General features: G+C 40.7%; 2 protein-coding genes across 4 annotated transcripts; both read left to right on the forward strand.

Annotated features, from left to right (window-relative positions):
• Nucleotides 1-2544: 2544 nt before the first annotated feature.
• emp3b (epithelial membrane protein 3b (MAM blood group)) lies at nucleotides 2545-6315 on the forward strand. Its single transcript, XM_086130227.1, has 5 exons — nucleotides 2545-2608; nucleotides 3432-3520; nucleotides 3591-3693; nucleotides 3798-3938; nucleotides 5733-6315. Exons 2-5 carry the CDS (start codon nucleotides 3443-3445, stop codon nucleotides 5906-5908), a joined length of 498 nt encoding a protein of 165 aa, XP_085986353.1. The 5' UTR covers nucleotides 2545-2608; nucleotides 3432-3442; the 3' UTR covers nucleotides 5909-6315.
• A 1030-nt stretch (nucleotides 6316-7345) lies between these two features.
• zmynd12 (zinc finger, MYND-type containing 12) lies at nucleotides 7346-18411 on the forward strand. Of its 3 annotated transcripts, XM_086109951.1 has the most exons (8): nucleotides 7346-7621; nucleotides 10840-10969; nucleotides 13725-13896; nucleotides 13970-14139; nucleotides 14213-14335; nucleotides 14425-14518; nucleotides 15137-15282; nucleotides 16869-18411. In XM_086109951.1, exons 1-8 carry the CDS (start codon nucleotides 7482-7484, stop codon nucleotides 16989-16991), a joined length of 1098 nt encoding a protein of 365 aa, XP_085966077.1. In that variant the 5' UTR covers nucleotides 7346-7481; the 3' UTR covers nucleotides 16992-18411. The 3 variants fall into 3 exon arrangements, with proteins under 3 accessions (XP_085966077.1, XP_085966067.1, XP_085966086.1); XM_086109941.1 differs by lacking the exon at nucleotides 7346-7621 and having other exon boundaries at nucleotides 10608-10969; XM_086109960.1 differs by lacking the exons at nucleotides 7346-7621; nucleotides 15137-15282 and having other exon boundaries at nucleotides 10608-10969.
• The last annotated feature ends 468 nt before the right edge of the window (nucleotides 18412-18879 follow it).

Here is an 18879-nt window from a genome sequence, read left to right on the forward strand (position 1 = left end):
ATTCACAATTTACAGGCGGGGGACGGACGGGTGGGTTGCGTCAGGCATCAGGCTGGTTTAGTGCACCACCTATGTGTTCAATTTGTAATAGAACATTACAGGGTGGATTTGCCAAACTAATTTAACTAAGGAATTAAGAGAGGAAGGACGAATGGAAGGGATTTAGCGCTACTTTTCGGGTCGCCGACACAACACATTCGTTAACACTGGCCATACTTTAAAATTATAACTGCGGCTGCTTGAAATGTCTTCAGTGAAACCATAATCCTCTGTTGAAACTTTATTTTGAAGCCATACATAATCCATGAAATCCTAACACCGGTTTTGAATCCCTAATCTGAAATTTCAGTCTGTATGTGAAGCCATGCCAATCAAATCTGGCCACAACCTCCTACAGAGTAAATTAGTGTTGCCCATCCATGCAAATTGAACCAGTGATTTTTCCAACGAGTGCGAAGGCACACTAGTCTGTTTATAATCAAGGAGTGCCGTGGGAAATTATGCATTTTCATTTCTTTAAAATGATCATATATTCTTAAAAATATATCTATGTTTATTTATCTGTGGTCGTGATACATTAGCGCAGGTGTGCTGGCGACAGGCAGAAAATTTTAAATGTTCTTACGTTAGATGGCAGAAGATACAACTAACCATCTGTTAGCACCTATACAGTACAACAGAATAATAGTTTTGTGTAGAACACTTGCAGATATCGTGGTGCATTTTTTGGGTAAGGGAAGTTTTCCTTTAGATTCTAAAGGAAATTTGGTAGCTAAAGTTTAGAACTACATATTGTGAAACAGCATACAAAACTGTGATTTGGACACCCAGTGGTTTTGTCCCCTCTCGCCTCGCAAACCTTGATTCGAACGCATGCGCAGAGGCTTTTTGCAGTTTTTCAAGTATCGCCGCCAGGAGGAAACAAAGACACAGAGACAAAGCATCTTGTGGGTGTCCCCCGCCTTCTGCCCGAAGACATCTGGGATAGGCTATAGAATGCCCGCCGACCCTTATGAGGATAAAGAGGATCAGAAAATGGATGGATGGATGTTCTATCAGTGTATCTCAACTTGTTGGGGTGTTGTGTTAAAAATAAATAAAAGCACAATACAATAATTTGCAAATCATGTTGAACCTACATTTACTTGAATGCATTACAAAGACAACCTTCTAACTGATGAACTTTATTGTTTTTAGCTAATAATCATTAACGTTGAATTTTATGGCTGCAACACACTCCAAAAAAGCTGGAACAGGCGGGGGTGAAAAAAAGAGGAATACTCATCAATAACCTGTTTTGAACATCCCACAAGTGAACAGGGCTAAACTGGGAACAGGTGGGTGCCACAATTGGGTATAAAAGTAGCTTCTCTGAATTGCTCAGTCATTCCTAAGAAAAGATGGGGCGAGCTGCACCTCTTAGTGCGCATCTGCGTGAGAAAATAGTCTTAACAGTTTCAGGACAATGTTCCTCAACATCCAATTGCAAGGAATTTAGGGATTTCATCATCGATGGTCCATAATAACATCCAAAGGTTCAGAGAATCTGGAGAAATCACTGCATACAGTATATGCGGCAAGGCCGAAAACCAACATAGGATGCAGGCCCCGCTTAAAAAAACCGACATTAATGTGTAAAGAATATCACCACATGGACTCAGGGGTACACTTCAGAAAACCGATGTCAGTAAATACAGTTCGCCGTGGGTTCATAGTAAAAGAGTGTGGGTACTGGACTGGCCTGCCTGCAGTCCAGACCTGTCTCCTATTGAAAATGTGTGGCGCATTACGAAGCGTAAAATACAACAAACGGAGACCACGGACTGTTGAGCAGCCAAAGCTGACAATCAAGCAAGAATGGGAAAGAATTCACCTACAAAGCTTCAACAATTACTGTCCTCAGTTCCCAAACGTTTATTGAATGTTGTGAAAAGCAAAGGTGATATAACACAGTGGCAAACATCACCCTGTACTAGCTTTTTTGGAATGTATCGGCGCCATAAAATTAAAAGTTAATGATCATTTGCTAAAAGCAATAAAGTTCATCAGTTTGAAGATGAACTATCTTGTTAACACTCTATTATGACTAAGTCATGCTACCAACATAACAATGGCTAATGTTGTCCTGTGATCAGTTCTAATGCTAGCTTAGCATGGCTGGCAAAGCTGTTTTGTTGATGCAGTAAAGCATTCTTGGTGATGGTAATGGCAACATGTGGGTAAATCGAGTGAGGTAGGTGGACAACTAGTGGTCTAACAAGTTGTCGCAGCTCATACAGTTGATTGACCATCCACACTGGAGACTGTTAAAAATCAACTCTTGTGTTTTTGTGTCATTTCTAGTTGCTACCAACGGGTGTGTCCAGCTGGAGTTTTTTTTTTTCACAGGGAGGTGTAGATGTCCTGTGGTGTATATCGAGGCGTAGAAAAATAGAGCTCTGTTGTGCACAGAGGAAATGGGCGTTCACCTTGGAAAGTTTGGATGGAGTGAGTGGGAAGAGAAAAGGGGCGTGGCAAGCCCAGAAAAGAGAGGACCACCTACTGGACACAAAATCACTGCACAGAAGCTGATCCTGAGGTCTGGTTCAGAGCAAGAGCAATAATACGGGTAAGGAGGCACATTTTTTTCACTAGATTAAAAAAAAAAAAACTTTTTATGGAATGTTGTTTGTATAACTTGATGGCACATTGAGTTTAAAAAATGTTTAATTTAAAGGGCATGACTTTTGGAGTAAAAAGCTGTCATTAAAAAGCTATGTCATTAAAATCCCAATAACATGTGTTTCACCTTAAATCAACTTTTAGCATTCATTTAGCTTTCCTGTAATTTTATTTTTTACAATAAAGCCTGTTTCATGACATTACACTGTTTCTGTCCATTTTAGCCAAATTATTACCTTCCATTCCTTCTCCTTTGATGGATGAAATTAGTGTAATGACATAATTTCTCCCACCACCCACTCAGAGGGGCCTCTCCTATGATAAAGATCTGCACAAACGATTTAATCCAGTCAGAATTTTTTTTCTTGTTTTTTCTCCGACTTTTTTTTTTTTGCAAATAAAATTCAAGTTATCCATGTCCCGGTTTTAATCAAGCCCAAATATACTGACAGTGCACACAGAGGGGTGAACTGAGTAAATATTTTGGCCTCATTTAGAGTTCTATGGCTCTACCACAGGTTGGCCAACTCAGATTGAAATCACAGCAAAGAGTGATTGCACTGTTTCCTACATGGCCCCGCAAAACATCTCCACGTTCATCTCTTCACACTTTCCAGTTTATGTTTTTTTTTCCAAAACAGGAAAGTCCCCAACCACTGACATTTACTGCAGACCCAACAGGCACACTAACTCTGTCACACATGTGCATGCCGAGTAGCATGCCGAATGCATTTCGCTGGTTGTCATCGTTGAAACTATGCTGTTTTCAGATGAAAACAAAATGGCCTTCCTACTCATGTTTGTGACTCTGCTGCATCTCATCACCTTGGCCATGCTGTTCATCTCTACCATGGAGAAGGTATGGCGCAGTGGTAATGAGTTTTGATGAACTAAGTTTTGTAAAACCCACCCAATCTTTTCATTCAAAGTCCTGGTGGGTGTGGGACGGGATGGAGAATTCAGATCTGTGGTACAACTGTAGGTATGACAACTTTTCGGGAACTTGGTTGTGCGCATCCTCCAAAGAAAGTGGTAACTATACCTATTTTCTTGACCTTGTTGATTAAAAAAGTGATTTACAAACAAAAGAAAAACAAAATTGTTTGGAGGAAATTTTTTGTTTTTGTGTCTCTCAGAGTGGCTTCACGCAGTTCAGGTTTTGATGGTGCTCTCAGTGGTCTTCTCCTCAGTTTCCTTCCTGATCTTCCTGGGTCAACTTTTCACCATGTCCAAGGGCGGACTTTTTTACTTTACTGGCCTGTGTCAAGTGTTTGCAGGTAAATGTGCAAAGATTACATATTTCTTTGGACAAAACAGGCATCCATTTCGAATGCTGGCGTGAGCCACATGCACTAAGTGGACAGCAATGAGAAATATTTGGGTGAAAACACCAACCACTGACCCCAGTGCTCAAGAAGGTGTCTTTGTATATGTAATGTAAATGTTGTCTATGATAATACTTGCCTGCGGTTGTCGCCAATCAAGACAGGATCGGCAGTGTTACGCAATGTATGGAGCAAAGTAAGTGCTGTCTTGTCTGTAAGGTACCCCCCCCCCCCCACACCCCCTCCATGCCTCTCACCTACGGCATCATGCAGGCACGCCTTTTTTTCAGGGGTTGAGGGGGAGGACTGGGGCTGGCGCTTTAAAAGGACTAAGATGGGCGGGGGCGAAGGACGATTATTATATGAATAAGAATGAAGGGACAATGATGGAAGGGTTCCCCGGTCGCGGACGGACGACGGACTGGCAAAAATAGAGTAAAGTGCACAGTAGATTAAAATGGAAAAGATGACATTTCTCATGACCACTAGATAGCACTGTATGTACCGTATACCAAGAATATTTTCATTCAGTGTCTTCAAGACATAAAAATCAATCTACACGTAAAGTTTGATACATTTGGGGAGCATATTATGAAGTGAAACTTAAAATTTGATGCCCCACTCTTATTATAATAATAATAATAATAATAATACATTTTATTTATAAGCGCCTTTCAAGACACCCAAGGACACTTTACAATAACAAAAAACACAAAACAATACGGGTTGAGCAGCGGCAGCCAAAACGCGCCAGGGTTGAGTGAACGCTCAAGTTTATTGAGCAACAACAAACAATAACTTATTAAGTTATTGTTCTATTTTTTTTCAATACAGCACCTCACAAAAGTGAGTACACTTCTCATATTTTGTACACATTTATTTCGCAATAATGTAATGCGCCTCCGCCTCATTTACACAAGAAACCTTGTGAGCCACATGATACCCGTTAGGGAAAATGGCTAATTGGTCTCAATTTTGGATACGTTGTTGTTGTTGTTTTTTTAAACATAAATGAATGTGGGTTGAGATATTTTGAGGGTATCATATACAGTATGTATAGGTACTCTTACTCTGAACAGTCACTGCCCTTATCATGTGTGTCATTGCTTCAGTGCTGTCTCTTTAAAAGGTACAAGAAAAATATTTTTTTTAATTGTGTACTAACTACTTAAATTTAAAAAGTTCACATTCTGAAACAAAATCCAAAACTCATTGTTTTTCCCCCTGTTGTCGTCCCAAGTCTTGAGTTGTATGGCCCAAGTTCAAAATGAATCTGGTTAACCGTCTACGACATCAGTATCAAACTCAAGGCCCGGGGGCCAGATCTGGCCCGCCACATTATTTTATGTGGCCCACGAAAGCAAATCAAAGACATCAACTTTCATGATGCTTGCTAAAATCTCTACCAAAATGTTAATTTATCATTTGTAATAAAGAGGAGTGGCACTGTAAGCATTTTCTTGTTGCCAAACCCCTCATTACAGTAACTTAAACAACAGGTGAATAAACCGCTATTCTTGACATATTTATATGGTTTCAGTCATAACGGCCCTCCAAGGGAAACTGTAACTAAAATCAGGCTCGCGACAACAATGAGTTTGACACCCCTCTTCTCGGACTAGGAGACAATCATATGAGTCCTGTGAATATGCAAAAATGGACCAAAGTTTTACATACAAATGCTCATAGCTCACTTCTTAGCTCACATCTTTCGAAAGTTTGAATTTGCTGTTTGTCTTCATTCAGGACTGACAGCCTTGTCTGCTGTACTAATCTACACATTACACAACAAGGAAATCCTTCAAGACAGCAGAGAAGTGACTTCAGGACACTTTGGCTACTGCTTCATCCTAGCCTGGGTGTGTGTGCCTCTCCTGCTGTGCAGTGGCATCATTTATGTCCACTTGCGCAAGAAAGAGTGAACACGCAACGCAACACACTGTCAACGAAAATGGAAAATATCGATATATTGGACACACATATGTTCATTTTTTGCTTTTTGTGCTTTGGTAAATGGGATTTTGTTTCTGCTACGTAAACACAATTATTATCCAGAGAGTCGATTTTGTTACATTACATTTTGTCATGATTAAAGCTAAGGCTTGAAATGCTTTTTTTTTCCATGAATGATTTCCGTTGATGCACAGATAGCAATTTGCAAAAATCTTATATGTAGCACACACTTTAGAAAGATGCATGCAGATATTTATTTTTGTACCTGTAGAATTGTTAATGTAGTAATAAATGTCACTCAAAGAAAACACGTATAAGCTTGTGTTACCAATTACATCCTAAAAAAATGTCAGAAATAAATATAAAATAAGCCACATTTTGATGTCATCACAAGAACTGTAACACATTATAATAACTGGTGGTGATCCATAAGGTAGGGACAAGGTAACAACTTTGAACAGTTTTTACTGGCTTCTGATTTCAAAACTAGTTATTCAGCAACTTTTTGTGTATATTTCTGGCATCGAGCCGTAACCTGTCACAATTTGCACACCGTCACTGAGTGAACCGATTCCACGCTGCCCGCTCACATGTCCGGTGTGAGTATGTCTCCACCACATGTGTCAAACTCAAGGCCCAGGGGCCAGACCCGACCCGCCTGGTCAATTTAGGTGGCCCACGAAAGCAAATCACGTGTGTCAACTTGCTAAGATCGGTACCAAAATGTCAAATTGTCATGTGTAATAAACACATTTTTTAATGTTATTTTTTTACAAATCTATAGCATTGGTCAATCCACACGTTTGGATGTTATTTTTGCAAATTCAATAACCTAAAGTGTTGAAAATCTCTTTGACGATGCAATGTGTTGCTGTTTTGGGGGTCTCCTGAAAGTGATGATTTTGGAGCTAGGAGGCTTCCGACCAATGCCTAATATTATGTGATAAGACAGGACATTTATTTGGGTTTATGGTAGTAGTAGTAGTCGTAGTAGTAGTAGTAGTAGCAGTAGCAGGAGATAGTAATAGTAGTGGTTGCAGTACAACAAGAATTTAAAAAAAAACTCGCAGTAGTAGTAGTACACAAGTAGCACAGGCAACCGTAGTAGTAGAAGTCGTAGGAAGAAAAAAAAAGAGAAGTGTTGCAGTATTGGGAGAGGAAAAAAGTAAGAGGGAAAAAAGTCGTGGTATTACAGCAAGAATAAAAAGTAGAAGTAGTTGGAGTAGATCATAATCAGGCAGCCAGTGACATTAGAAAGTGTGTTCGGGAGTGTTGATCGTTACCATGACGACCACGGTCAATACGCCCACTGGTGGCCTGTTCAAATACACAACAAAGAACCCGCGTCGTGTTATGACGTCACACGCGTGAGAGCGTTGTGCATTCGCTGAAACAGATACACTGAAACAAACTCGCATCATACAAACCACAAAAAGAACGTCTAACATTTCATTTCTATAATTCATTTTTGGAAAATTGGTTTGAACTCGGGGATCTCCAAACGTTCGGAGTGCGCCGTGTTGTTGGGGTCCCAAACAAATCATGGAGTCCAAAGTGCAAGACGTCCTACCGTCGACCGAGATCATCCCCCTCGCCTTGCCCAAAGGAACCGAAAAGGTGTGCGAACTGTGTCAGAAACGAGCATACTTGCAGTGCGCCAGGTGTCGAGTCACCTACTACTGGTAAGACCAACATCTCCTAACATCATCACAATTCGAATACAGCACAGGCAGTGAAAAAGTGTCCGAAGGCGATACAGTACTTGAACACAAGAATCTTGACAGACAATTCCTTTGGTTGAAGTCACGTTGTAGAATACTACTTGACTAAAAGTATCATCTGCTGTACTTGGGTATCAATAGTACTTCTATGGTATGATTGTTCGGCTGTTTGCTTCCAGCTCAGGCTTCGAATTGTAAAATAAGTAACGAGTAACGAAGATGGAAAGAAACGTCCACTGGAGTAAAAGTAAAACATTTTAATTAGGAACTATACTGGGATAAAATGTAACGTTTTTTAAATATATTATATATGCGATATATATATAAATAACAACATGAATGAGATATCCGGGATTTTTTTTCCCTTCAGTGCATTAAATAAGCAATGTACGTGACGTGACGTTACAAGACTGACTACAGGAGGCGAACCAAGATTTTGACGCTAGGTGGCAGTGTTGTCCACGTAGATATGCTCACGTCATGTGACTGTCACTGCCAGAAAACAACTGGAAATTAAATTAGCACATTTTTTTTTGTGATTCATGTGACTGCTTGCCTGGTTGCGATTTCTGCTGGTCGACAACACAGCCGAAGGAAATAGTTTGACCATTAAAAAATAAATTTGAGCATGTAAACCAATGTGAGGTCCCAGTAAATCCGAAAAGGGGGTCGCTTTTGTAGTTGGTCAGACTTTCACAACATTGGAAATTCTACAAGTGTTATGAAAAGCTCAAAACATTTCATCTTCGAACCAAGACATAATCGTAATTCGTTCCATTATTGCATCATATTCCTTTCGAAACGGAGGAATTTATAAAAACTCAAATGACCTCTCTTTTTTTCAATCGTTCCCCACCCCAGGCTACACATCGTCAGTTGTTGTGATACCCTCCACGGGGCAAACTTAACCCTTCAATGGGCAAGGTCGCTCTTTACTCCCACCTGGATTCCAAGTACAATACTTGTACTTTTTGTGTGCCACAAACAGTTTGTGCTCCTGTGTCGACTGCCGTGTTGAGTCAAACGCAGAGGTCACATTTCATGTATGTGTGGGTACATGAAAAATAAAGATTTGTGGAAGTGAGGAGTCGAATGTGCTGTACGCATCTCAGATTTTCAAATGTAAAGGCATCAGAAAAACACTCAAGTAAAGTCCAGGTATTTGAAAAATGACTTATTGTCAAGAATACTTGGCTGGAGGTCACCAGAGTCATCAGAACCACTGAGCAGGATGCTGTCAGTCTGTTTGTGAATACTTCCATCTATCCACCCATCCATTTTCTGATCCGCTTCATCCTCACAAGGGTCGCGGGCGTGCTGGAGCCTATCCCAGCCTTCTTCGGAGGTAGGCGGGGGGCACCCTGAACCGGTTGTCAGCCAATCGCAGGGCGCTCTGAGACGAAAAACCATCCACGCTAACACCGAGGGACAATTTGGAGTGTTCAATCAGCCTGCCATGCATGTTTTTGGAATGTGGGAGGAAACCGGAGAACCCAGAGAAAACCCACGCAGGCACGGGAGAACATGCAAACTCCACACAGGAAGGCCGGAGCCGGGATCGAACCCATGGCCTCTGCAATGTGAGGTCGACGCGCTAACCATTGGACCAACGGGCTGCCCTTTATGAATACTTATAATCTATGATTTAAAACATGCCTTAAATGTTTGTATGTGTGTGTGTGTGTGTGTGTGTGCGTGTGTGTGTGAGTGTGTGTGTGTGTGTGTGTGTGCATGTGTGTGTGTATGTGTATGTGAGCGCACGCACAGTTTAGTGAGGTCACTCCGCCACACTCAAACGCACACAGTGGACAGCGATGAAATGCTTTATAGTTAAGCATTGTTTTTTTATATTTAGCTTGGAAATTTCAGAGCTGCAATTACTTTTCCATTTGACATGTGCCTCCAGCTTGTCAATTTCCTAAACTTTCAGTCCCTATTTTTTGATCCAAATAAAGGTTCTATGCTGATGAAGTACGCCAGTGTCACAGATGGATGACACCTGCACGGTCTTGAGCGCGATGTCAACAAATGCTGCTTTTGCAAAGATAATATTCAGTTTTGACTATAGGACTGTTATGGATGATCAGTATTTCCTGTTGTAATAGTAGTCTGTGCTGCCGCATTTTGACATTTCCCATCGTCTGATTACCTTGAAAGGTGAACTCTTTGAGCTAATTCTCAGTTTTGGATTGCAGTTCGACCCTATTAAGAATTGTTTGAGTCACAGTATAACTGATTATCTTTGTTTGGGCAGATAAAGAGTTACTTTGGGGTTGCGACGTGGCCAAAATATTTTTGCCTGCAGGCTTCTTCTTCTGTCTGCCAGAGACCGCAGCCCATGTGGAAAGAAACACAAGACGCCAAGCAAGACTGGTTGCAGCAGCCTGAAGAAAATTACAGCAGCCGTTTGGACAAAGCATACAATTTAGTATGATGATACATCTGAAAATGACTTTGTGACTCATACCGAGGGACTCTTGAAGATACATATGCAAAATTGACTTTTTAATAAGTCGTGTACAAATAGTTGGGTCTCCCATCAAGTGTGAAATTAAATAGCTAAGCTAATGTGTTGTTCTCAGCCCATTTCTGAAAGCGTGTACAGTCGTAAGTTAGCAACATTGCAGCTCCATGGTTTTGTGAACAGCTTGGTCTGCACTCTGTATTAGCTTGTGTGTCCTATCTCCAAGCCCCCCCCCCCGGTTGTCATGAGAGCGAATTTTGTACTTTTGCTTGCTTGGATGACACAGGATTAAAATATTGGTTCATTTAATTGAGAAATAGGGTGTGTAAAGTGTCCTTAACTCTTGATCCTTGGGTTAGTCTGACAAAAATATGTTATTAATAAAACACCTGGGGGATGTAGGGGGAATCTCCTTTCGATAGGACACAGCATTGATCAGGTCAGACTGCACCTGTTATCACTTCGTTTGAAGAGACTTAAAGGGCCGGCGTGAGGCTACGGGTGTGCATGTGCTGGTGATCAGAGGAAAATGATTGACACCTTGTCGGTTATGCCTTCTGATGACGATAGGTTGTTTCTCCTCAGGCATGGTGGTTTGTAAAACAGCAACAACAACAACTCCAACTGGAAATTCAGCTTTTAAGATGATCCTTGAGTCATGCCGGAAAAACCTTAACCTGCGGATCTTCTCCCCTGCTTTTCTTTCACCCGGCAGCGATGCGGAGCACCAGCATTCTGACTGGATAGGCATCCACAAGAGGATTTGCCAGTTGCTCATCCCCATTCGCACCCCGTCATTATTTAGTATGCAGCGTGCCGGCCGCATTGAAAATCTACTCAAAACGGTAAGTCCATAACATGCACCCTGGAATGAGATCTGACGCCAAGTAAAGTAGCCTATTACATTCCGAAGCCATGAGAGGTATAGCATTTCCTGCCAGAAATTAGTTTCCTGTTTTTCTCTATGAGCTGCAGTACTTTGAAAAAAAAAAGACTTTAAAGCACGCACACACACACACACACACACACACACACACACACACCAGCTGGAGCTAGAACAACTAATAATGACATCATAAAATAGTTATGAATTACTGTAGAACTTGGAAAAAAATATATATTACATCGAGAAAATAATTTATCTGCTCCAAACTCAAACTCTTGCCTTCATAAAACATGTATGAACTCTTTTAAGATACTGTACATGTTATCATGGTGAACTTTCACACAGTTATAACTTAAGTTAACTGTCTCTAACAAATGCCTGATTTTGTAGTTATTATTGGTATTGATAAGTAATATCATCAAATATCACCCACTAAATGAATAGTATTGGTAATAATCCTAATCATTGATTAAAAAAAATGGTAAAATTTTAGTCATTGATGTCGAGTTAACATTGACTTCATTTTCTACATCAGCTTCAGAACGCTTCTTGGTGCTATTCTGAGACAGTTTTCACTCTCTCTGCGTGAACTAATCGCTGCTTGACCGCTAAGAAATGATTGAATAACATTATTTTAAATTCAAACCACTGACGTGCACGCATCAGTTGGAGAACTTTTATTTTGAAGGTACCGTAATGCAGAGTACTAACACTTGCTGTCGCGGCTGGCTTGACTCCAATTTTGACCGCAGTGTTAAATCATCGTTTCCTCCAGTACATCCCCCTTTTTTCCCCGTGGTTGAATTTGGGACTTGTAGGCTAAACACAGTGAACCAGCTCAATTTTCTGTCGGAAAACCAAATTAATCCAGTTTGCAATTTCTCATTTTGGTTCAAAATAGCTTTTTTTTTTTTTTTTTTTTGTGGATTGTCTCTGCAGGCAAAATTAGAACACATACTTTGTGGTTGCTTTGTCAGTCTATAATTGTACTCCACTCTTGTGTTTTTTTTCCTTTAAAAAGAAAACAGGATTTCAATACATTGAAAATAATCTGCTTGCCTTATAAATTTCTTTCACATTCAGGTATCAACCTTACGTTAAAGTTGATCAATTTTCTGCGGGCATGCTGCTTACTCTGCAAGCTTTGCAACGAGAGATAAAGAAAGGACCTTGTAAAACAGTGACAGTAAAATTTATGGCAGCTGCCTGCCCAGTGCTTGCTCCTTTCATGACTAACTTCTGAACCGCCAGAGCTTAAGTTGAGTTGTGTCTCTCGGTCTTCAACTGTTGTACCTTTCTTGTTCACTCAATGACATCCTCCAGAAAATACCGGAAAAGTCATTTCTTTGCAGATTCTTTATTGTGTCTCCTGCGCCACAAACTCTTCAATGCTAGTATGATCCTCCAGCTAGCCAACAGCAATCTCTTCTCAACCTGTGTCTGCTCCTTAATGCAGATAAGGCCAAATACAAGTGCAAGAATTGTTTGTAGTGAGTATTTGGGCTTCTGGTTAAACCAAAGACTTTTAAACTCATATTACTCACGAGTAAATTACCGGTAATATATTTATGATAATACAGAGAAAAACAAACATAAATTCTCCCTGCCGTGTAGGAAACGGCTGATCATCAAAGCAGCCTTTTTATCTGTGGGATGATGGCAATATTATCGATAAACATGCCTCTTGTCTCCAACCTAAAACAGCTTGACCAAGCTGTTCACTCTCAACATGGATTCATTCCAGGTGACAGCCACTCCATCTATAATTACATTTTATATCTAAAGTTTGAATGGGCACTGGCACCTGCATGAAGAAAAATGCATTGGCCCTATCTTTGCAATGATCAGAAGATGGGATGGGCACGTACATCTATCTGCATGACGGGACATGTATTGGCTCATTTTGGTTTCTTAAGTTTCGAAAGGCAACAAGCGGCTGTAGACTTCTACTTTTCATTGGTCATAATAGCAAGTCCCAAAGATCAAATGACTTAGAGTTCTTTGGAGTAACGCTGGATTTGGCAAAGCTGCTTTCTGTTTTTCGTCAGCATCTTCCTGGAATAATCTACAACAGACACTGTAAATAAACCCACCGCAATTGTTACCATGCACTACTTAAATAATGTGGTCACTGTTTTGCCTTTGGATCTGTTTTTAAAAGCTGCCACCTATGCAAACATGCCAGAAAAAGAAGTCCGGCGATTGATCGAAGACTGAGAAAATAAATGGTGCCTTAGCTTGGGTGCCATTGTTACTATTAGTGAATGATATTAATCTTTCATAAAATATTCATAGATTTGACAAGTGTTTGGAATCAAGAATAAAACCATAATTCCAATTTTAAAATAAGTATCCAGAAGAAGCAATCATTGACTTACAAATCACCAAGTTTTTAACACCGCAGATTTTGATGCAGCCCAAAAACTTCAAATCAATTACGGTTACTTGTACATGCAAAATACACCCCAAAATTAAGTTAGCCTAGTCTAGTTTGCAGCGGCTAAATTATCAGCGGCTGAATTATCAATTAGAGTACCGCAAATGATTGTTCGGCTGAGTGGCTGGTGACCAATTAAAGGTGTACAATGCCTCACCTGGAAAAACCAAATGAGGACCAGCACTATTAAAAAACAAACCAAAACAAAACAAGCAAAAAAAACCCAAAAACAAACGCTTTGACGACTGGATGAATTGAATTGTATCTCCTTGTGCAGAAAGAGCTGATTGAGATTTGCAGGTTGGTGGCGGAGAGCAAGCTCTCAGAGGGGAAGCATGAAGAGGCCGTGCCAGCCGCCCAGGCCTGCCTGCGCTGCTCCGTCGACGTGTACGGACCCAACACGGTCCAGCTGGTGCCAGCTTACCTGCTGCTGGCCGATGCCAACATGGGTGAGGAATGGGGCACCTGCTCGTCACCAACTCTTGTGCGGCACTTTTGCATTTGTGTGATTGCGTCACACAGGCATGGGTAATCTGGCCCTGGTGGCGGAGCTGATGTCCCAAGCGGAGTGGGCAGTGTTGAAGAGTCCCGAATGTGGTTATGCGGTCCACCACCGGCTACACAGAAGCATGGGCTGTCTCCATACAGCCACGGGTCACTTTGAGGCGGCGCTTTTTCACTTTGCAAACGACGTGCGTACGCCGTCAGGAGGAAACTCAGTCGATGCGCATTTCCTATAAGGCTTTTTGTCTGATATGTTTTCAGATATATTTTGCGAGTGAGGAGTATGGTCTGGATAGCACTGTGACGTGTGGGGGTTACTTCCTCATGGCCGATGTGTTTGTCAAACAGGGAGAGCCCACTATTGTTCATTCCTTGTACAAAGAGGTGATATGTCAACCAACACTGATGCTTTTACCAGAGTGATCAATTATTGTTCATTTGCCCGACAGTTGAACCCAAATATTTCTCCAAAGGTGGCAGAGACCTGGCACTCTCACCTGGCCAAACTCCTGCAGAGCCACATCCAAAATTTACAAAAGAATCCTGATACAACGGAGCCCGCCTTTGGTGCGTCAACGATGCAGATATGAATCGAGATAACCTTTTTTTTTTTTTACTCATGTCTTGTCGAATAGTAATGCCCCTGCAACCGACCCCTACTATACTCTTTATGATTTTTTTGTTTTTACATTCAATTTTCTCTTCCGATTCCAATCCCTACACATTACACTGGAAACCAATATTTGCAAGTCAGTATTAAACATTTGAACTGTAATGTAACCATTCAACAGTCAAATTTGGCAGATGACATCACAAGAAATACACTCCTCGTGATGAAACGGCTTCATTGATGTATCACTCAAAAAGAAGGTCAACGGGGGCTAAATTTAGCTGAGCTTGACTCGCTGTGCAACCGGAAGGCTAAAGCTCAGCTTTACAGCACGCATGCTAAGAGACCGCGGCTGACGCATATTTGCCTGCGCGGCATCCACACGACGAGCCTCTTTCACAGCTGCTGTCCTACATAGGATATGACACTCAGCTTGTCAGCTGATATGCAGTTTGCCTGTGGATGCTTCACACTCGAGCAGGATTTCCCAAACAGTTCTCTCTCTCGCATGGTGTGCAACAATACTTAAGCATGTCTTACAATGCTAAAGTGTGTCTTTATCACCCTTTAACCAGATAAAGGTCAGCAAGTGGAAGTGGGCAAGATACTCAGGTCCATTTTAGAGTTTGAGCAGGACGAAACCCGAAAGGAACCGGCTCAGGTGGCTTTGGTGGCCCATTCACTAGCCATGCTCTCCTACCTGGGTGGTGATGTTACCAGGGTGAGTCACCTGCCAAGGTCAGCGGAAATCAACATACGACTAACTCGGTGACACAGTGCCCTATTTACCCCCTTGGCGTACTTCCTTTAGTCATCTGTCTGTGAGTGAGATTATCTGTGATTGTGAAAGCTTTCAAGATGAAGCAGGGATTTAGTGGAAGCGACACTGTGACATGCACACTGGGTTCCACGTCTTTGAAAACAAGCCGGCTCTCTGTGTGTAGATACAGCTCATTGAATGATTTGACATTATTTTCATGAGTGTGGAGAAGAGAGCTGCTTCTAATATTTCTTTTTATGTATTTATTTCTTATTTTTCTGGGGGGACAGGCCATTGAGTGTACATTTTCTTTTGATGGAGTACCTTATTGACATGATGCAAGTCTAACGAGTTCAAGAAAACATGACATGAATTCGAGAAAGTTGAATGACCTAATGTTTTGGGAACTCCAAGGAAGAATCATAAACAAATACATTTCTCAACAGCTGAAATAAATCTTATCCACAATATTCTAATGAACTGAGATCACGTTAGCATTTGTATCGGCTTACATTAGATTGTGTCGGTGTACCGATTTACTCTTGGTGTCCAGTGAGTCAGGAAGGAAATTGCTAAATGTGGTTGTTCACATTAATTTGCATTATGTCACGTTATGATTGCATTATGTCACATTAAATCCCAATTAATTTGCATTATGTCACACTATATTCCATAAAATATTTCCAACTTAAAAAAATCCCCAAAATTCTTCATCGCTACCAGTAGCTGCTTTGCTTCGGCGGTGTGGATAGGGATGAGGGGGTGACCCACACCAATAGAATGTTGAACGGGGTTGTGATCATAATTTTTTTTTTTTAAAAAGCACACACACACACACAATTGAAGAAATAGCTGAATATAAGTGTGTGCCACGGGGCTCAGTCTGCCTTTTAAGTGCCTCTAATTGCTCGTGTGCACTGATCTACTTTGGAAAAAAACAGAGGGCGTGCTACTGTGCTGTAATGACCACTTTTCTCCTTACCAAGTCATAATGTGTGATGACAACTTTGGTCCGAGTGGGATTTCGGACGCCTTGGTCACATTTTGTCTCCATTTGTGGGTTGCGGCGCAGGAGCTGTCATTTGAAAAGGATAATCTAGCGAAAAGTGATGCACTGGGATTGAAAATATAACTCCCAATTTTTACTGGACACTGAATGCCCCACAGCCACTTCTCTATCTATCTATCTATCTCTCTCTCTCTCTATCTGTATCTAGCTAGCTAGCTAACTGTCTAGCTAGCTAGCTAGCATGCATGCATGTATCTATTCATCCACTTCTGTGTGGTTTGCCACACAACACGTACAGTAGTCATGTACAGTTACTTAATTTCTCCTTGAGGGATTGTAATTCGCATAACAAATAAAACGGTTAAAAAAACAGATAGCTTAGTAGGACGTGTCAACTGAAGGGTAAAAACTGGGCTGATTAAAATCACATTGCTGTAATGTTACATAAATCAGCTTTCCCCTTTCTACAGTCACAGTTGCTGCTGCTTTTCTCTGTTTCTGCTGTGTGTGTGCGTGTGTGTGTGTGCGTGTGTCACAGGCTCTGGGATTTGGACAAATGGCGCTGGAAGCGAGCCAGCTGATACCAAACCATGACCTGACAGAGCCCATCCGGGCTCTGCTGCAGCTGCTGAGTAAAGACTCGCAGCTGACTTCTGCCTAGGATCTACAACAGTCCCACTGAGAATTGACATTGTCAAGAGCCCCGTGATATTCGTTGTATTCATTTCGAGGTGTTTTTTTTCTCCCAAAACTGGTAGTCAGTTAATCTTTATCTTGTCTTGATTTTGGCATTCATTTGTTACTCACTTCAGGAGGATTTAATCTGAGTCGTTTCACAGTACTAAAAAAGCAGGCATTTTTATCATATGCATTGTATTTGTATTGATCATAATGAGCATTTTGCATTTTGGGGTAAACATCCCATTTTAGTGCCAAGCATCGTCTTTTTCTGCAGTTTGATGGTTACAGAATAGATATGTACACTTAATATTTGATTTATGTTCATCACAATATATATGTGTCATTGGATGTCAAACTAAACATGTCCACTTTGTCATTGTGAAATATCTAATTTGGGAATTTGAAATCAATTTATACAGTCCACTTGCTAAATCGTGTTGCTGTGTGCATGTAGCTCGTAGTTAATTTATATATATTTTTAAAAAGAGGCGGAGCTTGGCCAATATGCATTTCTAACAACAAAAATGTACTTATGATAAATATGAAGTTCAATAGAAAATCTCTTGGGCGCAACCGGCAGGTCTCAAGGTACTGTACCTGAAGTGATATTGAATCACATACGGTACTTTTTATACAGTATAATACAATACATCCTGATTTATATAGCGCTTTCACAACAGCTGCACCTGTAGCAAAGCGCTTTACAAAACAGTTAACAGAGTAAATATTAAACAACACAAAACATAAAAAACACGGACAGTCGTGCGATCTTAACCACAATCTTAACCTTATATGAAATAAGACTAAAAACAGTGCCCAATATGTGGATATTGAAATAAAAGGTGTACATTAACACCGCATATTTTCAGCAGGCGTCTTAATATTTGGAAATAATTGTCTTTTGACACCATTAGGGAGTAAAGATACGAGGGACACACTTTTTTGTTTCTGAATAATGACTTGCCTTTATTTTCATCTAAAAAAACAAAACAAAAAAGAAAAAAAAGAAAAAGCAAGAGGGAGCTATTTACACCATTTGTTAACAACTTTTGGGAGCCTTTTGTTGAACACTTTCAGAATGATGGACAAGAAAGTAACGGTGAGGGCTTTTGCTTCTCATCTCGTACCAGTGTAGCGCTTCCCAACATCAAATGACCTTTAGCTTATCTTAAATCAGTCTTTCTAGACGCTACACATCAACACAGGGCTCCAGGGTATCACCCAAGCCTGAACATTTCTACAAACAGTTCAACTCCAGACAGCTATTAATTCCTCCCAATTATTTACATGTCATCATGCGGCCACTATGTACTCCGTATTAGTACTCCATTTTACAGCATGTTTTTAGCATTCGGATTCATTTCAAAGGAGGCAATAAAACGATGCATTTCCTCATATTCCCTTTTAGTCTTTTTGTGTGTTTGTGTCAAATATACAGATGCATCCGTCGGAATGGAATAGTTCACCTTGTGCTCTGCAGTACATACGCCGTGTCCTGACGTATACTTCAGCCCGAAATGATTCAAAAACTGGCCGCATTCGGAGTTCAAATACATTTGCTGGAACTGAAAAAAGGAAAGTGTCTGTAAAAGGCGTCTGGACGACGTTATGCATAAATAATTTTTTTTTCTATGGTAATTTCAATGTTTTTCACGTTTGGAAAACATTCATGGTGAGGATTGCGAGGAAGCAATGATTTGTACTATTCGAAAGGATCCGGACAACTTGTAGCTTAATTTTAAGCAATGGTGTGGAACCCGCCAGTGGGCCAAATTACATCCTACTACTCAATTCTTAAAAAAAAAAAAAAATCAAAATCACAGCCCCACAGAAATGTAAAAAATGCCCACGATCTAGAAATTAAGTTG

This window comes from Hippocampus guttulatus, chromosome 1 (assembly GCF_054856545.1).
Source record: "Hippocampus guttulatus isolate MCC_2025c chromosome 1, RoL_Hgut_1.0, whole genome shotgun sequence".
Lineage (NCBI taxonomy): Eukaryota > Metazoa > Chordata > Actinopteri > Syngnathiformes > Syngnathidae > Hippocampus > Hippocampus guttulatus.

Excerpts from the sequence above, each read along its gene's own strand:
- emp3b (XM_086130227.1), top strand. The coding sequence starts at position 3,443 with ATGGCCTTCCTACTCATGTTTGTGACTCTGCTGCATCTCATCACCTTG. Across the intron at positions 3,694-3,797 it reads CGCATCCTCCAAAGAAAGTG|AGTGGCTTCACGCAGTTCAG; the intron begins GTAACTATACCT and ends TGTGTCTCTCAG. Across the intron at positions 3,939-5,732 it reads CCTGTGTCAAGTGTTTGCAG|GACTGACAGCCTTGTCTGCT; the intron begins GTAAATGTGCAA and ends GTCTTCATTCAG.
- zmynd12 (XM_086109941.1), top strand. The coding sequence starts at position 10,685 with ATGACGATAGGTTGTTTCTCCTCAGGCATGGTGGTTTGTAAAACAGCA. Across the intron at positions 10,970-13,724 it reads TTGAAAATCTACTCAAAACG|AAAGAGCTGATTGAGATTTG; the intron begins GTAAGTCCATAA and ends CTCCTTGTGCAG. Across the intron at positions 15,283-16,868 it reads TGGGTGGTGATGTTACCAGG|GCTCTGGGATTTGGACAAAT; the intron begins GTGAGTCACCTG and ends CGTGTGTCACAG.